Source organism: Brachyhypopomus gauderio, chromosome 20 (genome assembly GCF_052324685.1).
Source record: "Brachyhypopomus gauderio isolate BG-103 chromosome 20, BGAUD_0.2, whole genome shotgun sequence".
In the NCBI taxonomy this organism is placed as follows: Eukaryota; Metazoa; Chordata; class Actinopteri; order Gymnotiformes; family Hypopomidae; genus Brachyhypopomus; species Brachyhypopomus gauderio.
In genome coordinates this window covers 4,971,400-4,993,393 of record NC_135230.1, presented here as the reverse complement: position 1 = coordinate 4,993,393, position 21,994 = coordinate 4,971,400, and the positions used below count along the sequence as shown (strand labels likewise).

The 21,994-nt window shown below is 38.2% G+C and overlaps 1 protein-coding gene across 1 annotated transcript in view; it reads right to left on the bottom strand.

The window, feature by feature from the left end:
- Positions 1 to 21,143, bottom strand: part of LOC143484640 (uncharacterized) — a 49,019-nt gene extending 27,876 nt beyond the window's left edge. The window contains exons 1-4 of the mRNA XM_076983485.1: positions 20,987 to 21,143; positions 9,167 to 9,226; positions 6,158 to 6,514; positions 2,194 to 2,283 (exon numbers count right to left, since the gene is read on the bottom strand). Coding sequence (XP_076839600.1) covers positions 2,194 to 2,283; positions 6,158 to 6,514; positions 9,167 to 9,224 — 505 coding nt within the window. The 5' untranslated portion in view covers positions 9,225 to 9,226; positions 20,987 to 21,143. The remainder of the gene's footprint in view (positions 1 to 2,193; positions 2,284 to 6,157; positions 6,515 to 9,166; positions 9,227 to 20,986) is intronic.
- Positions 21,144 to 21,994: the final 851 nt, after the last annotated feature.

The window sequence follows — 21,994 nt, the reverse complement described above, 5'->3', positions numbered from 1 at the left end:
GTCCCCCCCCCCCAAAATTACGTCCGTGAGGTTAAAATGTACTAAATGTTGGCTTACATTTCAAATATCATGTTTAGCTGAATAAATATGTTATCAACCCCTTTTAATGTACAGTATGTAGACTTACAAATTCATGTTTAATTGAATAAACCGTTGAACACGAGTAGCCTACATTTTATTGAGCATGTTGAGAAAGTAGAACAGCTTTCTCAAGCAGTCATTGATGCATTTTGGAAACAGGAGATGAGCCCCTGGTCTAATGCACCCTCTGTATTAAGAAGCCCTATCTCAAAAACTGACTTTTAGTCATTACTTGGGTAGCACGCATATGAGCCATTTTAATATAGATTAATCTAGATTAATTTCAAGATTTCAGTGAGATTAATCTAGATTAAAAAAATTAATCTATGCCCACCCCTCATATATATACACACTACCGTTCAAAAGTTTGGGGTCACCTAGACAATTTTGTGTTTTCCCTGAAATCTCATACTTTTATTTATCAAATGAGTTGCAAAATGAATAGAAATATAGTCCAGACATTGACAAGGTAGAAAAAATGTTTTTTTTTTTTTTTTTTATAATTTTCTACTTTAAACTTTGCTTTCGTCAAAGAATGCTCCCTTAGCAGCAATTACAGCATTGCAGACCTTTGGCATTCTAGCTGTTAATTTGTTGAGGTAATCTGGAGAAAGTTCACCCCATGCTTCCAGAAGCCGCTCCCACAAGTTTGATTGGGTTGATGGGCACTTTTTTTCGTACCATACGGTCAAGCTGCTCCCACAACAGCTCAATGGGGTTCAGATCTGGTGACTGCGCTGGCCTGCCTGCTTCTTCTCTAAATAGTTTGTGCATAATTTGGAGGTGTGCTTTGGGTCATTGTCCCGTTGCAGGATGAAATTGGCTCCAATCATGTGCTGTCCACAGGGTATGGCATGGTCTTGCAAAATGGAGTGATAGCCTTCCTTATTCAAAATCCCTTTTACCTTGTACAAATCTCCCACTTTACCAGCACCAAAGCAACCCTAGACCATCACATTACCTCCACCATGTTTGACAGATGGTGTCAGGCACTCATCCAGCATCTTTTCAGTTGTTCTGCGTCTCACAAATGTTCGTTTGTGTGATCCAAACACCTCAAACTTTGATTCGTCGGTCCATAACACTTTTTTCCAATCTTGCTCTGTCCAATGTCTGTGTTCTTTTGCCCATATTAATCTTTTTCTTTTATTAGCTAGTCTCTGATATGGCTTTTTCTTTGCCACTCTGCCCTGAAGGCGAAGCATTCCGGGGTCGCCTATTCACTGTAGACGTTGACACTGGCGTTTTGCAGGTACTATTTAATGAAGCTGCCAGTTGAGGACCTGTGAGGCATCGATTTCTCAAACTTGAGACTCTAATGTACTTGTCTTCTTGCTCAGTTGTGCAGCGGGGCCTTCCAATTCTCCTTCTACTCTGGTTAGAGCCTGTCTGTGCTCTCCTCTGAAGGGAGTAGTACACACCATTGTAGGAAATCTTCAGTTTCTTGGCAATGTCTCGCATGGAATAGCCTTCATTTCTCAGAACAAGAATAGACTGTCGAGTTTCAGTTGAAAGTTGTCTTTTTCTGGCCATTTTGTGAGTTTAATCGAACCAACAATTGTAATGCTCCAGATTCTCAACTAGCGTAAAGGAAGGTCAGTTTTATAGCTTCTCTAATCAGCAAAACTGTTTTCAGCTGTGCTAACCTACTTGCACAAGGGTTTTCTAGGGTTTTCTAAATATCCAATTTTTAGCAAACACAATGTACCATTAGAACACTGGAGGGATGGTTGTTGGAAATGGGTCTCCATACATCATACATCATAATGTTAGCTAAATTGAAAAAAAACTGCTTTTCTTTCAGAAATAAGAAAAATCTAAGTGACCCCAAACTTTTGAACGGTAGTATATCTATATATATATTAAACTATAAAATATAATTATAATAAATAAATATAATTATTAATGTAAAAGTAATAATTTCAAAATGTTTTCTCACAGGTTTTATAAAGACACAATTTAGCTTTTTAAATGGCAGTTGCAGAGATTTGGACATTCTGAGTCTCCTGAAATTCTTTGAATTCTTCATCATTCTACACCCATAGTGAACCAAATATGGACAATATATGAAATATGACAGTTATTCCTGAAAAATATTAATTATAAATGTACCTTTCCAGATGTAAGCTGCAAATGCAATAATCATAACACCACAAACTGCAATGCAGATGACAGCAATCTTCCATGTGTGAAAACCTTTTCCTGAAAAGAAACCAGATAACTAACATAAATGAACTATAAAATACATTTCACAAAACCTTTTTATTAATTTTTAACACATCCGTTTGTCTACATAAAAAAGTCATAAGATAAGAATTCACATTAAGGGCTTTAATAAGCTTCACTGCTATTCATCATTATACAGTCCGATCATCTCTGAAAATAAATCATATAAATTATCCCTGCACAGCTAAAGATACTGCAGACATTGTCAGTGAGACTTTCATGAGCTTCAACAATAAATACAGTAAATCTGAAAATGTGTAAATGTGTCAGACACTTAGAAACAGAGAGGTAACATGACAATAAATACAATAAGAATTGTGTTTATCTGTAGTAGCAAACACCTGCAGACAGGTACTGAAAAAGAATGAGTGAGTGAGTGTGCGAGTGTGTGCACGCCCTGGCACAATGAAAAGGAAACTACATATTAACTGTGTTTTATAAACTATGCATTATTACCCCTTTGTGCAGTGGCCATTTTGAGCTGATTTTTAAACAATTTGTACTAATACATTTTAGCACTAGTGATCTTGAAGTTTACATGTAATATAATGATCATTCAGGATTGGGTAGAAGATAATGTAAAGATTATGTAAAAAATTATAATGTAAAAAAAGAGAATGTAAAAAAAAACCCCAAAAAGCAGTTGATGAGAAATCAATCATGCTCTACTTTTTCTGATTCAACAGGATCTTGTGTGACAAAGTACACAATGTTGAGCATATACATGGAAATATTCAGGAGCTCCACAGTATTTTCCACTAGGTGTCCAACACCTCTCCATAGTACTAAACACTTATACAAATGTGCAATAAGACGTTGGTCACTATACATCATGCATGCCAGACTGTTTTTGCTAAAACTAAACAACAATGTTGGACATCTTACAGAAAGATCAAAGCATCTAATTCTATGATTGGCTAGCAGCACTTTACAGGTTGTAATACTCACTTAGTATTCTGGTAGCTTCTTGGCCATTGCCACTTCATAACTGAATCAGTGTGTGTTTTTGTACTGTATGCTTACATAGGATTCTCTATTGTGTTGTGTTTTCTACAGTACTGTATACATGATTCTCTGTTGTGTTGTATTTGTATTGACTTCCTGGTGCACTCGTCCTCTGAGTAGCAGAATTCTCAGTTGAGGTACAGCTAGGCCTGTCACGATAACAACATTTTCAGAACGATATATTGTCCCAGAAATTGTTGCGATAAACGATAATATTGTCATTTTAAAGTGCCATTATAGAATTTTTTCTTGCTTCTGGGCTCCCCATTGCTTTAAGACAATGTGCCACAATAATAATATAGTAGCATAATAATACAATTACACCAGTTTGCAGTAATGTAATGTATTGTAAAGCTCATGTATGGGGTCATATTTGAGCTTGACCACATATCTGTAGTGGCAGAGTAAAATGAGATGTCTTTAATCTCCCTCAGAATGCCATCTTTCACTTCATTATATAAGGTTGGAATGGCAGTTTGGGAGATATAGGTTTTCTTTGGCAGTTCATACTGCTTGTCAAATCTTTGCAGCATGTTTATAAATGTTTTCTTTTCGACCGTATTTACCGGCAACATCTCTTTGGCTATATAGCGAGTTAAGCCTGGTTTATACTTGACGCAGCGTGAGGGTCTGCGCGGCGAAAATGACGTAATCGTGGTGGCTCCGCTCGTGCGCAAGGACCTCGCTTCACCGCAATGAACAAAGTCATGTTTGCCGGGTTCATACACCTTAACAAGGTGGAATTAAAGCACTTGTACGTCACTTTCACAGGTCCATTTCAATAATTCCCAGCACGTTAAACCTAATTAAGTTAAATATTTATATATATACTCGAAATGATTAGCTTTTTATCACATAATTTAATGGTTGTTTATTTTCAAAACGCCCAATCTTAATGTCACGTTCACGTTCTCTCCTGTTTCGTCCTGGAATTACAAGAAGCTCGTATTTGTTAACGTAATACAAGAGAACTGTTCAGTCAGACAGCTAATTGTTGTGAAACAAACAAATTCCAGCACTTTTCAAACCTGAAACACAAAGCAACATTAAAATTAGTCAGGTAAATGTTCCTTCCCCTGTCTTTGAGGAGTGTTTCTTTATACTACCACATATCGTTTCGAACAACACCGCAAAGAATGTGAGTATAAACGAAAATTGTTGCCCGGGGGGGTTGTGAGGGAGGGGAGGGGACGTACCGCAGCGGAGTGTTGCCGGATCGGAGCTTGGAGCGGTTGTTTTCTGCATGGTCCTAGCGCTAAATTCGTCGCTATTTTTAAAATATTTCTTTTTAACCGTTAAAAAGTGGGGGGACATGGATTCGTCGCTATTTAAGTATTTGGTTTTAACTGTAAAAACTGGGGGGGACCAAAACCGGATTTTGAAAAAGTGGGGGGGACGTGCCCCCCCCTCTCCCCAAATTACGTCCGTGATACTAAATACACAGCAATCACCGCATGTAACACATTAGGTTGACGAGATGGGTGAACACAAACACCAACAACCACACCCACAGGAAGTATATATATATATATATATATATATGGAGATAATTGGATGCAGACTACACAGACACATGCCCGAAGAGAGGGGTCCAGGGATGTACTGTGACAGACAAAACATTTCTGGATCTGATACATAAATACAAAAAAAATCATTTGTATATCATAGTTAAAGAGGCATTATTTCTCAAATATGAATCCTATCTGGGGAGGTTGGCATGGTACCTCTTGTTCTGAGCATGTATGCATGTTTCTATGTGAGCTTCCCTGAAAAACATTTTTGTATGTCATGTGACTGAGTGAGACAATATCCATTAACCTTTTACACTCAGTAATGATGACATCTTGCTAATGAGATTTTAAGAACACTAAAATTACAAATTATATGACTGGACAACAGACTTTTATTTAACTTTTATTTAACTTTAAACATGCATTTTGAAATGTTTTATTATAAGTCTTAACATGCATTATGTAAGAGACTGAAAGGTCCGTTGTAAAGCACTTTTCATCGTTAAGCACGACCCTAGATTTAGATACGCTTTGATCGTAAATACAGTATAGAAAAAAACTAACAATGTTCTCGTGCATACAGCGTGAGAAATAGCGATCGCGTTGCCGAGATGGGCTTATCGTACATGACACTCCGCTCTTTCTCCGCGCGAAATTAAATGAAAAGTCGGTGGTAACTCCAGTCCGTTGTTAACCAGACCCGTCGTTAAGCGGGGACTCACTGTATTATGTGCAAAACAAAAAGTTATTCTCTATCAATACAGAGTGCAAATAGTGCAAACAGAGCCTGACCAAGTATGTCACTGAATTTGCTGCAACTACACTGCCATGTTCATTTTTAGGAATATTGAGAATATCTCAACTTGCCAAAGCGCCGTTCTGTCCCTGCTACCTCTGTTCAAGTGAGATATGTTGATTTGAGTACTGAGCTGTGGTGCTGCTGTAAATGTCTCTGCATCCTGCTCGTCGCAGTGTACAGCATTATTTTCATACAATGTTTGCATATGGTCCGCTTCTTATCAGTCATTCTCTTGCCATATCATTTACGCCGGGTTCCCAAAATGCTGCCAAACAAACGATTTGAAAGTGGCGGGTGCATCTTCAATAGTAATACCTGTATTTTCCGACATCATTCTGACGTCATCAAATCTCGTGTCTCAAGATCTCGCGAGACGCAACTCCGCGAGATTTCTTGTCGTGTTAAAAATCTGTCTCGCGAGATCTCGAGACACGAGATCTCGTCACACCCCTAGTAATCACTTATGGAGTTATGAGAACTACCGGTCATTCATTTGTTGCATATAATTAAAATCTAGAATAAAGCTGGCTCTTACCTTTCAATTCAACATGAACAGTGATGTCATCAAACCAACCAAAGGACTGAATGAAACACTTATAAGCTCCCTCATCAGAAGGTTGAACTGCTGAGAGTTTCAGTGAGGTGTTGCCTTTCTGTAGCACTTCTTTAAACAGTCCTGTCCTCCCTCTGTAAGACTTTATCTGATCTTTATTTCTGTCTTCATAATCTTCATAGAGATGTACAAGTCTGTTTGTCTGAGTCAGATCTGATCTGCTCCACTCCACTCTCATGTCCACAGCACTGATGTTGGGTTGTAGAGAACAGGGTAGAACCAGGTCTTCACCAGCATCAACAAAAATAGTAGCATCTGGACCAACTATGATAATATCCTCTAGAATGAAAAAAAAAACAGTAAAACAGTAAAGAAATATATATATATATATATATATATATATATATATATATATATATATATATATATATATATATATATATAACAATTTTGTAATGGTCATACTCATCAAATTCTATAATGTGATATGAATTCCTCTTATTGTAAATGGATTCAGAGGAGGTGGAAACAATAGTGCAGTTATACAAGATTTATTAGTGGAATCAGAGTTATCATCAGGGGGACAGACAAGGAACAAACAACCAATACAGACATACTGGGTACAGACATACCTACACCAATACAGACATACTGGGTACAGACATACCTACACCAATACAGACATACTGGGTACAGACATACCTACACCAATACAGACATACCTACACGAGGGACAGTCCTGACAAAACTAAATATATAAGACATGCAACAAGGAAAAATACAACTAAAACAAACAGTGATACAGAAACCAAACTTAAAAGGCACAGGGAGGGAAATCAGAGAAACTTGACAACGAACTGAGAAACAAGGTGAGACACACACAGGGAAATATTTGACCATTATAACAAGAATGAGGCGGGGAATCGGGCACAAAGTAACTACAAAACGAAACACACGACTGAACAGAATAACTACATAATGAGACTGGAACAAGAATCAAGACGTACAAACAGTGACAATCAACATTCACAAACCAAGGAAAGTAGAGAGAGCAGGGCTTTAGAGTGCGACGCGACCTAATTTCTCATTGGTGCGACTAAAATAAATCTGAGGTCGCACCGGTGCGACTAGCTGTTCGACGGGAAAAAGTCTCTGTGGTTCAACAGACCAGTGTTAATTTCGTTGACGAATAAATTTTGTCATAGTTTTCGTCAACAAACCTTTTTTTCATGACGAAAACTAAATTAAAACTATACGAAGGGATAAAAACGATGACTAAATTAACGGACACTTATTTCAGGGCTATTGAAAAAACACTCCGTCACGAGTGTTACGTTCGCCACCCCCTGCTCAGCAACTTATGTTCCCCCAGACCTCAGGTCACAGCTAACTGCCAAAATTGGACCACGGAAAAATATAGTTGAATACCCCTGGTTTAGTGAAAGGTAGGGATAAGTTAAGATCCAACCGTAACTACTTTAGCGTACACGGAGAGGCGGGACAAACCGGGTAACTGTCCAATCAGAACTAACATCTTCACATCGCGCAGAACCCGTTAGGACCAAACCAGCCCGTGAACTGTGGTCACTCATGAAATTACACTCGAAGTTAACTCGACAATGTCAGCAGGGAGAAAGATGAGCGGCGATATATAGACACATTTCTCCTTTGACTTTGAGAAAAACAAGTCGGTGTGTAAACCATGTGGGACGACGACGTCGGGAAAAATACGACATATGAAAAGACATCTGCGGGCTATGGCATTGCTGTTTTTATGGCACACTGTTTTATATAGAATGTAATATGTATTGTTCATAACAAACATGAACAATAACAAACATGTTTTTTCAGGTAGAGCGGGCCTACTGGTCTTCAATGTTTTGTTATTGTTGTGCTCAATAACTATAAGTTCAGGTCAATAAAGTTGTTTGAAAATCTGTTTTTGTATATATTGCACATACAAATGATAATCAGGGTATCTGCACATTTTTAAATCTCAAATTCAATGACTTTTAAGACCTTTTTAATACCTCTCACAATAAAAAATAATACTATTGCTGGGGATGCAGGTGTGTTCCACATCGTTGACGGGGGGGAGGCAAACGAGAATTGTTGACCGGGGGGTTGGCGAACGAAAATTATACTCCAACGCTAGGAATTCTAGCACTAGGACCCTGGAGCGGTTATTTTCTGCATGGTCCTAGCGCTAGATTCGGCAAAGTTCACATCGCGCCAGAACAACTGAACAACACACACTTATAATAATTTAATGCCTCCCCTCATAAAATTCCAGACATTTTAAGGCATTTTTTGGCCTTGAATATGGAAAACTAAATTTAAGACTTTTTAAGGACCGGCGGGTACCCTGATAATATTCTGTAACTGGTTAATAAATTTAATTTTGTGCAAGTGTATATAGATCATCAGATGAGGCAGAGATGATAATCAAGTTTAACGTTGAGTACAATATTGCAAAAGAAGAACTTCCCTTCACTAAATTCAAGTCACAAATAATTCTTCAGAAGAAAAATGGCTTGAATGTAAACCTGAAGTACAGCAATGATGTTGCGTGCGACAATTTGTTAGTTAATTACTTACAAGTCAATATTGTCTATATGGACAGCAATAAAAAAAAGTGAAACCGGTAAAACTGCGGTGTCAAATGTGATGCAGTCGAAAAATTTGGGTGCACCTAACTTTTGTGCTGGTGCACCTAAGAAAAAAAGTTAGGCGCACCAGTGCAAAAAGTTAGTCTAGAGCCCTGGAGAGTCTGTCAAAGAACAGAACACGGAACACAGAGTGCAGTACCATTACAGATTCTTTCTTTATTTTATGTTTTATGAGTAAGGCTACCCTTCAAAGAGAATAAAAGTTTACTCTGTTAAATCCATCTATCATATTCTCTCTCTCTTACACACACAAACACAAACATACATACATACATACATATATATATATATATATATATATTGCTTTGTACAGGGCACATACCTGGTGTGGTCTCCATAAAGAGAGAGAGAGTCAGTGTTATCACACAGATAAGCTTCATTTCTGAAAAACAATTTTAATGTTTTATTCCAGTCAATATGAGTATGATTTCTCTTTCACTCAACATTTAGAGCACTTACAGAAATGTCCTAAAAGGCAGACTGTACACATAATAATCACTGATTAAGCCTTCATGGTCTGACGGTTAGGGTCTTGTGACCAGAGAGTCGTGGGTTTAGTTCCCAGGTCCTAGGCCATTACTGAAGAGCCCTTGAGCAAGGCACCTAACCACAACTACTCCGCTGGGCTACCCACCACTCTGTACATGTGTGCACCACAAACCCAAATTACTAATGTGTGTGTGTGTTTTCTCACTACACAGATGGGTAAATGTGAAGGACTAAATTCAATTTGGGTGAAAATCACAACTGACAATATGGCAGGGTTGCCAACTCTCACGCATTGAGCATGAGACACACGCATTCGACCGTTTTCACATGCTCTCACGCCACACATTCGATTTCTCACGCCAAAATAAAATCTAGTTTTTTTACTTCTGATCTATATCAACCACCGGCAATCGATCAATTGCGATATAATACTTTATTTGTGTCCATTTTACACCGCCCTGGTAACGTTCGCCACCCCAAACGCTCAACAATTTACACTCGCCACCCACTCCAGGTTCAAATCTCACTCCAAGCAATCTTGAAATGTTGGCAACTCTGCAATATGGCAACTTAACTAATTAAAGCATATAACTCAGACTGTAGTTTCCCACAAAGCAAGAAAAGTAATAAAACAGCATCATCACTTCTCGTCGCTTAACAACTGTTACATTTTACTACCCAACAAAAATATATGCAGTCAAACCTCAACAGGCGGTTCACACAAGCAAGAAGAGAGGGGGTTCAGTCTGTTTGGCATGTGGCATCAGGAAATTACGTCTGCGCCACCCAGAAATGGCATGTGTGGCTAGTGCAGCACACTAGTGTGGCCAGTCACAGTGCTACTCTACTGTGGCATCTGCTGTCCAGAAATTCCGCCTGCATCTAATGACAGACATCTAAACACAACTCATTTGGGTGACACTCAGTTATGTTAGTCGGTTGTATCATCACTGAAGTGCCCTAACCTGCCATTTGTTGGATGTGTGGGAATAAAGATAGTTTATGTCCTTGTTAGTTCATTGTTTATGTTGGGTGAATAATTCTTGTTCTGAAAATCTGTGCTACCCCTCGAGCTGTCCTACCTTGGGCTACTGCGCATCCTAAGTGAAATGAAATGTGAAATGTGCCATATTTTGTCAATTGTGATTTTTTACACCCCAATCGAAATTTGTCCCCCGCTTTTAACCCATCTGTGCAGTCAGAACACACACACTAGTGATTACTAGGGGGCTGTGGATCACACGTGCCCAGAGCGGTGGCCAGCCCTAGCCCGGCGCCCGGGGAGCAGTTGGGGTTAGGTGCCTTGCTCAAGGGCACCTTAGTCATGGCCTCAGGTCTGGGAATCGAACCCACGACCCTCCGGTCACAAGACCAGTTCCCTAACCGCTAGGCCATGACTGCCTTTACTGTTTATGTCACTGTCAGCGTAGCCCAGAATTTTGCGCTGTCAGCTGTTTTTTTGTCTTGGAATAATGGTGAATATCGCCCATTTATCATATTTAATCATATTGCAATGTAAATCTTTTTGCATTTTATTGTGTTTTTTCGACAATTGTTAAATATTTTTGTGAATATCCTAGGAAAGACCTCGTAAATATTACTATTTGCTCGAGTGTTTTCAACAAGTGGAGGTTTCAAATGTCTGTTTTAGCCTCGCCATGCTCGATTTTATCCATCCGTTCATTCCAGTGTCCTACACTAACTGGTTTTAGTTGATTGACCTTAAAACGAGCACTTCTTAACGCTTAACATTCGTTCAGTTTGGCTATTTTATATTTCTGAAGCAATTTCCTTAAATACAAGTAAATAACCATGTAATGTTCATGACGTTTGCGCTGTCATTTCTACAACGCTCAGTTATGTACAATGGAGGAAAAGTGGGACACCATGCACCAGTTTCTGCTAAAGGGATCATACTCAAAGACCTTTAATAAATCACAGATGCAAAACCTCCGAGGATATGCCTTTAAATTAAAGGTCAGTAAAGTTATATCATATGTTAGTCCGAAAATGTTTCCAGCATTAATATTGTAGGTTGGATAGTTTCATAGACTGTTAACCTTATAACAATGTGCTTCCAGCACGAACACTGTAGGTAGGACAGACTAGGGGTGGGCGATATGGGAAAAAATAGTATCACGATTTTTTTCATAAAATCACGATTTCGATTTTTTATCACAATCTTCCTCCAAAAAAAAAAAACAAAAAAAATTGGGGCTACAAAGCTTTCTTTTTAAGCAGATTTAAATGAATGATATTGCAATTTTCCATGTGCAAACATTGTAAACAAAAAATGTAAACAACACACGTGACACTGTGTCACGTAAGGCTACGCCCCCCTCTCCTAGCTGTCACTCTGGTTTTCCTTTTCCTCGTGTCTGTTGTTCCCTGCTCCTTGAGCCCCCCTTGTTGTGTGTTTCTATGGTTTCCCCACGTCAGCCACGCCCATGTCTATTGTCTTCACCTGTTTCCATAGTTGCCAGGTTTGCGGTTTTCACGCCAAATTGGGCTTGTTTGAAAATCCAGCCGCGGGTAAAAATTCTGGGGTCGTGGGGTGCGGTTCTTTGGGCTACTTTTGAGTTGGGCCACCACGGGTGTTACAAGTCAACACAAAGAATTGATCGCGATATAATACTTAATTTGTCTCCATTTTAAACACTCACCACCCCCTCCCCCACTTTGGGCTAGTTTAGGCTGCTGAAGGGCAGGTTTTACACTGACTTTGTGCAGGATATTTTTGTAGGACCTGGCAACCCTGCCTGTTTCTGGTCTAGTTCAATGTATTTATAGTCCCCGTGTCTCCCATGTCGGTATCGGTTATTTTGTGCTACTTACCCGTTTCTCTTGCCTCGCTCGTGCTCTAGTGGATTTAACTGTTTCTGTTTTGTCTTCATAAGTGCCGTTCAGCCTAGTCTTTGTTTCCCCTGCCTTGTTTTGTTCTTTGTGCCACCATGCCCGTTTATATTTCATGTTCGGACTGCCTACCTGTTATGACCACTGCCCGGTATTACGACTCTGTCCATTCAATAAATCTCGCTCTCCTCAGCGTTTGTGTCCGCCTCCCTGCTCTGGGTCATGCAGTTCCTTACACTGTTAAAGTGCACTATTGCACTAAATATAAGTTAAATATTTATACATATAGTCAAAATGATTCGATATAATTCGCTTTTTTATCACATTATTTAATGGTGGTTTATTTTCAAAACGCCCAATCTTAACGTCTTCATGTTCCGTCCTGGAATTAATTAATACAACTGTTCAGTCAGACAGATATTTGTTGTGAAACGAAGTAGTTACAATTTCAACCATTTTCAAGTACTTTAGCCTAAATTCCAGCACTTTTCAAACCTGAAACACAAAGCAACTTTAAACTTCGTCAAGTAAATGTTCCTTCCCCTGTTTCTGAGGGATGTTTCTTTACACTACCACATATCGTTCGCGCGAGGTGTGGCGAAGTCGCGCGCTATGATCACGTGTGAGGCGGCTGCCCGCGCTGCCCGCATTGTTTCACTTTCGGCATATTACTTGGGATGTCTACGTCTCAAGTGATTGAATAAATTTGTTGTACTGGCATCGGATGTTTTCACGTGTTCTTTACACACTTCACATATCGCTGTAGTTTGGTCTTGGTCAGTGGAAGAAAATCCGAATCAATTTCAGATTACAGAGGTGGATTTCCTATTTTTTACCAGCTCCTCAGTTTGGCTTTCAGCCGTCGTTGTCCACGCAGTTTTTAGTTTTTACAAACACAACACGGAGGCGTGAAAGCCGCACAGTTCGCTGTGATTGGTCAGTCCTACGCCCTACGTCTGACGCATTGGTGGGAACCAGCATAAAAAAGTAATTGCGCTGATTGGCAAAGGCGATCTATACGATTTCTCTAATTTGGTAGATCGCCTGCGATTCTCCACTCGTTATCGCCATTCAAGGACGGATTAAGGATAGTCTGGGCCCCCTCAAGGACGGATTAAGGATAGTCTGGGCCCCCCCACCCCCACCCTTTTCACACACGCGCACACATTTTTTTCACACATGCGCATGCTCACACATGCGCACTTTATTTTATTATTTTGTAATTATTTTTTTTTACACACGCACTTTTTTTCACACACGCATTTTTATTATTTTTTTCACACGCGCAATTTTATTTATTTTTTCACACGTGAACTTTTTTCACATACTTTTTTTTTTCACAGCCATTTTTTATATTTTTTTTCACCCGCGCACTTTTTTTATATATTTTTTTCACACATGCCCTTTTTTCACATGTGCACTTTCTTCCACACGCGCACGCACATTTAAATTTTTTTTCCACACGCGCATTTTATTATTATTTTTTGTTTCACACGCGCATGCTCACACGCGCAATTTTATTATTTTTTTTATATGCGCACATTTTTTCATACACATTTTTTATTTTTCACATGCGCATACTCACACGCGCAATTATTTATTTTTTTCACACGCGCACTTTTTTTTCACACACACTATTTTCACAGCCATTTTTTATATATTTTTTTCACGCGTGCACTTTTTTATATAATTTTTTCACACGCACACTTTTTCACACATGCGCACACTCACACGCGCATTATTTTTTGTTTCACATGCGCACACACACACGCGCAATTTTATTTATATTTTTTTCCACACGCGCAATTTTATTTATTTTTTCACGCGAACTTTTTTCACATACATTTTTTATTATTTTTTTTACAGCCATTTTTTATATATTTTTTTCACGCGTGCACTTTTTAATATAATTTTTTCACACGCACACTTTTTTTTTCACACATGCGCACACTCACACGCGCAATTTTATTAATTTTTTTATACGTGCACTTTTTTCACACGCGCATTTTATTTTTATTTCACATGCGCAATTTTTTTTTTTTACACGCGCACTTTTTTCCACACATTTTTTATTATATACTTTTTTCACACACATTTTTTATTCCCCCCGCGCACCGCCCCTCCCCTCCCCAAAAACATAAATAAATTAATACATTAAACAACCTGTCACTAACTAACCCTAACTCAAGAGTCTATTTTATGTTTCTTTCTACTCTTCTTTCTTGCAAAGTCATCCACTAATTCATCAAAATTAAGCTGTCTGACCAAATCTGATTCAATGGCCAGAAGTGACAGTGAGTTCAGGCGGTTTTGGCGCATCCTAATCTTGAGTTCATTCTTAATACGAGCCAGTTTGGAGAATGAACGCTCCCCTTCACAATTTGTGATAGGCACAGTCAAAAAAAGTCTAAGTGCTATGTAGACATTTGGAAAGGTTGACTGTAAATTCAAATTTATCATGGTTTTGAGCATTTTACTAGGATGTTTTTCTTTTTCTGTTATGAATGATTTGTATTGTATCAATTCATCAGCCAAGCTCATGTTCAGATCTGAAGGATATGCTTAATCTTTTTTGCTTTTCTTTTTGAGGCACCACTTTTTTGTTTGGGATCCATATTAATAATGGCAAGTGTCTCTTAAGATGCAAATATAGAAGCTTGTCTTGCAAATTCCTATTCCTATCCAATACTTACTATGTTGTTTCTATGTTGTATGTTCAGGAAAAAAAATACAATCACAAAATTGTAGAACCAGATACAATATGTAATAAAAAAAAGGCTGACCTATAACTATTTAGCTATAAATTGTTGTTATTGTTAATGTATTGTATGTATGTACTATTATAAAGCTTACACTTCTACTATTATCAATAATGTAATATGCAAATAACAATAAACTTTTAAAAAGCTGTGAGTTGCTAGTTAGCAACTAGGCCTGTGTTGAAAAAATTGATTTTCCGATTCAGAATCGATTCGCATAAGATGATCTGATAATCGATTCGTACATCCAAAGATCGATTTTTTAGTGAACTTTTACCCCCGCCTCGTCACTGAATTCACGCAGGCGTGCTCGGTCTAACTAACTGTAAAACAACATGGCGTCGGACAGTGACGGTAACAACGATAGTCAAATCGGCAATCTAAAAGCAGAAGGACAGTTTATCCAGTGTCAGTGACTATTTAGCAGCTAAATTAGCAGCTGATTTTATTGCCCCACCTTTGACTCATATATTCAACTTGTCCTTAGTCTCTAATACCATACCACCTATTTGGAAATCTGCCCAGGTTACTCCTTTGCTTAAAGGAGGTGACCCCACGATCTTAAATAATTATAGACCTATTTCCAAGTTGTCTGTTCTGGCTAAAGTTCTTGAGTCTCTTATTAGTGATCAGCTAAAGGATTTTTAAAATGAGAATAGTATTTTGTCTGATTTTCAATCTGGTTTTAGGAAAAAACACAGCACAATTACAGCAGCACTTAATGTTTTTAATGATTTTATAGATACTATTGATAAACAGCATTGTGCGGCCCTTTTTATTGACTTGTCTAAGGCTTTTGATACTGTAGACCATTCCATCCTTGCACACAGATTATCTAAAGCAGGATTGTCAGATCATGCAGTTGGCTGGTTTAAAAATTACCTAATAGGCAGAACACAGTGTGTACAAGTAGATGGCTGCACTTCCAGCTTACTCACTGTACAAAAGGGTGTTCCACAAGGGTCAGTCCTGGGGCCGCTTTTGTTCATACTTTATATTAATAACATTAACTACAATATTTGTAATGCAAAATTTCATTTTTATGCTGATGACACAGTTATGTATACTTCTGCATCCACACCTATCCAAGCTCTCAGTCAGTTACAAGTTGATTTTAACATTATACAACAAAATTTTTATGATTTAAAGCTGGTTTTAAATGCTGATAAAACAAAAGTTATGATGTTTTCTAATTCAAAATCTAAACTTTCAAACCTGCCTTCAATTATTACTGCTCAAGGAACTCAGATAGAACTTGTTCCTACGTATAAATATCTAGGCATTTTAATTGATAGTTCCCTTTCTTTTACTGCTCAGATTCAGCAACTTGTTAAAAAATTAAAACTGAAGTTAGGTTTTTTCTTTCGAATAAAATCATGTCTCTCTTTTGAATCTAGAAAGAGACTGGTTTCTGCTACATTTATATCTGTATTAGATTACGGTGATGTTTTGTATATGCACGCCTCTTCTCAAAGCTTACAGTCTCTGGATACTGTCTATCACGGAGCTCTGAGGTTCATCACCAATTTTAAATCTCTTACACATCATTGTATGCTGTATGCACGTGTTGGATGGTCTTCGTTGTATGCTCGTAGAAAATACCATTGGTCTATTTTAGTTTATAAGTCTATTTTAGGTCTACTCCCATCCTACCTTCTGACCTATATCAGTCATAGGAGTATTGATTCTTACAATCTACGCTCCCAGAATCTTTTTTTATTGTCTGTTCCTAAAGTTAGAACTGAACTGGGAAAAAAAGCATTTAGGTTTGCAGCTCCATTTACTTGGAATGAGCTACAAAAAGACTTGAAACTTAAAGATCTGGTTTCTTTGGGCTCTTTTAAGAGGATGTTGAGCAACTTGGAGGTGGATGCTTCTAGTTGCAAATGTTTTGACTGATTAATTGATCTGACTTATTGTCTTGATTCTATGTTCTGATGTATTGAAAACTTGTTATTGTTTTTATGTATGATTGTTTTTATTGTAAATTGTGAATGTACTGCTGCCTGTCTTGGCCAGGACACTCTTGAAAAAGAGATTTTTAATCTCAATGAGGTTTTTCTGGTTAAATAAAGGTTAAATAAAAAATAAAATAAAAAAATAAAAAATTTACAGTTAGTCCATGTCACTGACAGTTTACCCAGTGTTTTTACAGTTTAAAAAAGTTAAAAATGTTCTTGTAACGTTGGGCGCAAGGCGATGGACGAGACATAATCCTTTGCACTTTCCAAATCGTTACGTTTATTATATTTACCAAAGCGCAGACAGCGCACATAAAACACATTTACATAGAACATGTGTGACAAACAACGACAAGCACTGGATGCTGTGCGAACGCATATTAAGTAGCAAACCACACGTGACGAGACGAGCCACAGGTGAGATGGATTATCACAAGACGCACCCGCACCCACGGAGATCCACAGACGCAGACGGGTATACGCAGACAACGTTAACACACGCCCAACAGGGAGGGGTTGGGGACCGTAACGTGACAGTTCTGTTATTATATTTGCACTTTAAAGAAAAATACACGTTTACATTTTATACTTTCAGTTTATTAAGTGTGAGCACTTTTAAAATAAAAATGCATTTGGTAGCAACTTTGGGTGAATTCTTAATTATTTCAATCATAATAATAATGCACTGGTTAGTGTCCCAGTAGGAGTCCACTGTTGCAGATGTCCTCTGTTTATTGTCCAGCCGTCAGTAACTACCAGTAACTATTTGCTGATTAATATCGATATAATACTAGTTTTAACATGTTGCTTCTGTACATAGTCAGGAAACAGCTCAAATACATTTTTAATAACACTAAACCCCGAATTGGATCGAATCGATTAAATCGAAATAAATCGATTCTTAATCTTCAGAATCGGAATCGGATCGATTCTTGGGATTTGAATCGATACCCAGCCCTATTAGCAACGTTACACTAGCCTTGAAAAAGGCTGTGAACCTTTCAAAGTTTAATATAGTAAATATAGTAATGTAATATTATATCATGTAATGTAATATAATATATAAACCTTTGAAAAGACTATAAAAAGAATGTGACAGAATATATGAAGAGTTTGGTTCCAAAACGCGATAAACGCCATTAAAAAAAAGAGTTAGAGCCAGAATCAGAATGGTATGTGACCACTCTTGAAAAGCCAATATTCAATTTTGATCAAAACGCCACATCCGCCATGTAATACTGCCCTACTTTCTCTCTTTCTTTCCAAAATGCAACAAACGCCAATTCTGATTTCCCGCAGAACGCCACATCTCCACTCATCCAATCACAGCGCACCACCACATATGTAAACATCATAGAACGCGACTTGTTGAGCCGCCCGGCATTTCTTGTAGCCTACTTTGTTAAAATATATCTCGTTTTTCACTCTCAAAGTCCGCTAAAATGAACGGTTTTGATGGTATAGAGGAGCCTGTTCGTATAGCAGTTATACTATTTATGTTAATAGTTATACTATTTTCACTATTTATGTCTGTAACGGGTGCGAGGGAGTCGAGGATGCAAAGACGAGGTGCGTTCAAAGGCTACGTTTATTGAGCTTGACGCTGGACACACTCACGGCGTCTTGAAACAGCTGTCAATCACACTGAACAGTAAACGCTCATGGCGCACCATAACACCAGTAGAATACACTAAACAGTACAACAGTTATTATTGTATTTTGCACATTTTCAGTCAAAAAAAATGTTCTATTGATGCCAAAGGATATACAAGACATTTTGAAAAAAACATAGCATGGATTTATTGAGTTTTGCGAAAAAACGAAGTTTTTTTTTAAATAAATCTTTAAATATTAAAATCTTGATTTGTTTGTGTTTTTTTAACCTTAGTATGGTATTTGATAGTTTGAAACAGAAAACAGTGGTTTTTAGCCTACCACTTTCTTGCTAAAGAAAACACATTTTTACTCAAATTGATCAAAATGGATTTATAGCGTTTTGGAACCAAACTCTTCATAGGCAATATAGTATAGTATAATATAAAAATATTTATATATTTTTAGGCATCGCAAAAAGTTTTTGGCCAGGGCCCCCCTGACCTCAAGGGCCCCTGGGCGCTGGCCCCACTGGCCCGGTCAGTAATCCAGCCATGTCGCCATTCACGATTTTATATCGTCATATCGTGCACCCCTAGGACAGACTATATTATATTTCACAGACTATATTACCTTATCAAAATATGCTTATACTATGAATCTTTGTGTAGTTTCTTTTACATTTTAGAAGGAGACCTCTTGTTTGAAGGCAGCAGAAAAGCAATTAAAACAGTGGAGGAGGCCAGGGTTTTGTTTAGGGAGTTTCACTCCTCCCCAATGGGTTGCCAGTCAGGCATCATCAAGACACAGGATGTCATGTGTGCCAGGTTTTACTGGTCAAGCATGACGGTTGATGTCCAAAATTGGGTATGGTTTTTGAGGTTATTTTATTTTATAATTAATAGCGTCATAATATCTTAACAAATGTATGTCTTTAGGTCTTGGAATGTGACAGGTGTCAGAAAGTGGGGAAACCACTGACTGTTGCACAACCACTGCAGTGTATCAAGGTAAGTGCATTCACTAATGTGCAGAAAAGCTTCATCAGTAGAAATATTGTGTATTGCACTGTTTTAAAAGACCCGCTATTCTCATAGGTACATGAGTGTACTGGTCTTGATGACATATCATATTTATCCAGGCAATTTTTTTTATAGGCAATGCAGTGGATTACTGCATAATCTGCTCCATGTTAGGTGATGCTGACGACAAGAACATAACAGAAATGGTACAACTACCGATGCAGTACAGAAATTTTAACAGACCAACGCTGAGAGACCAAGACTGTGTTATTTTTGTAGTATTTTTAATGTTCACAGTTTTATTATAGAATAATTTGCAATAACTGTGTATCATAATGTATAATTTAAATTTGTTTTGCTCCAGTGCATTGTTTCAATAATGACTTGTGATTTTATTTTCAGGTGCAGTGTGAGCTGTGCAATAGTTGGGCACACTTTAACTGTGCGCATTACGACCACAAAAAAACATAAGTTATTTTTGCCAAAAATGTTCATAGAAAAATATATAGCTTCATTTATACTCATTACACTTGTGGCAGCACAAAGGGATGTACAATGTGCTTTTTAATTAAAAAAATATTTTTATTTATGGTCTTTCTTGTTGACAAATTCTGAATATTTTAATTAATTATTTTCTTTAAAAACAATTCTGATGTCTGTTTGCTTAATATTTACAATATGAAGTTTAATTTTAGTTTGATTTGTTAATCATAATAATTGTCTGTTTCTAAGACATTCCTTAAGCACAGCGTTCCAGTAATCAATACATGACTTAACTTTTATTGCTGGACGCACGTTCTTATAAGGTAATATACCTTATAATATAACGTTGGGATAAGGTCATATAGCCTATAAAATGATCGTACGTACAGCTACTACTGCGGTACTACATTTTGACACGGTACCAAGAATCGATAGATATGTCTATAATTTTGCGCTAAAGGGTGTGCGCTGACAGTGACGTAAACATAGCATGCGCATGCGCAGTAGCCCAAGGTAGGACAGCTCGAGGGGTAGCACAGATTTTAATTATGAGTTCAGAATGTTGTTTGACGATAACAAAGACACGACGAGACATGTTATGACGTTACACAGTAATTAAACTAACGACCTTGCGTGCGGTTTTATACGGTAACTATGTGAAATACCAGCACAATCTAGACCTGGCTGTTTCAGTGCTGCTGTGTTTCACTAAATATCTAGGACTGTTCTGACTCTTTTTGAAGAATTTACGAGCAGGGAAAATTAGGTTCAAAAGAAATAATTAGGTCCTGTTTCCCCGTCATGTAATCTCAGTAAAACAGTTCGACCTAAATGTATAACGACCTTTGTTGTTTCAACGTGTCGTGTAGTTGCAGTGTCGCTTAACGCGAACTGGTCGACTGAGTATCTAAACATTTTGTCGCTATCAACACACGCGCTTTATACAACATTACAAAGATGATCACAGTTAGTTTAAACTTACCAAATGAAGCTCTGCTGCTGGAAACAAACCCGACAAAAGTAGTGTTGTGTCATTCGCGAACGATTCGTTCGAACTAACGAATCATTTGAGTAAACAAACTGAATCGAATCACTTCCTCAGCTAATTCGTTACTTTTTCAGTTCAGTAGTTGAGCTCAGCAGCGACCGTGCAGGCCGGCAGGGGAACTGCAGTGTGGTCTGTGAATCACCGAATCACCCGCGAATCTGGAGGCGGAGACTGTCATTGCGAGGGAACTGCGCATGCTCAGTGATTCCTCACACCTCCTATCTGCACAGCCTTTTACAATCAGAGAGAATGATGCACTGTGGGTAACTGAGGAGCAGGTGGAGAGCCTGAGCCCCTGCCATCACACAAGCCGTTATGGGTAATGGTGGAGGAGGGTGGACAGGGGAGTGGGGTTAATGTGAAGTTTAGAAATATGAAGATGAAGGAAAACAGCATGAGTATATGAACCTGGACTGTTTGAAGGGTGGTCCTTGTGTGTGTATGAGAACATAAGGGTGGTGTTGTCCTTGTGTGTGTATGAGAACATAAGGGTGGTGTTGACCATATGTGTATATGAGAACATGAGGGTGGTGTTGTCCATGTGTGTGTATATGAGAACATAAGGGTGGTGTTGACCATGTGTGTATATGAGAACATAAGGGTGGTGTTGTCCATGTGTGTATATGAGAACATAAGGGTGGTGTTGTCCATGTGTGTATATGAGAACATAAGGGTGGTGTTGACCATGTGTGTATATGAGAACATAAGGGTGGTGTTGTCCATGTGTGTATATGTGAACATATGGGTGGTGTTGTCCATGTGTGTATATGAGAACATAAGGGTGGTGTTGTCCATGTGTGTATATGTGAACATATGGGTAGTGTTGTCCATGTGTGTATATGAGAACATAAGGGTGGTGTTGTCCATGTGTGTATATGAGAACATAAGGGTGGTGTTGTCCATGTGTGTATATGTGAACATATGGGTGGTGTTGTCCTTGTG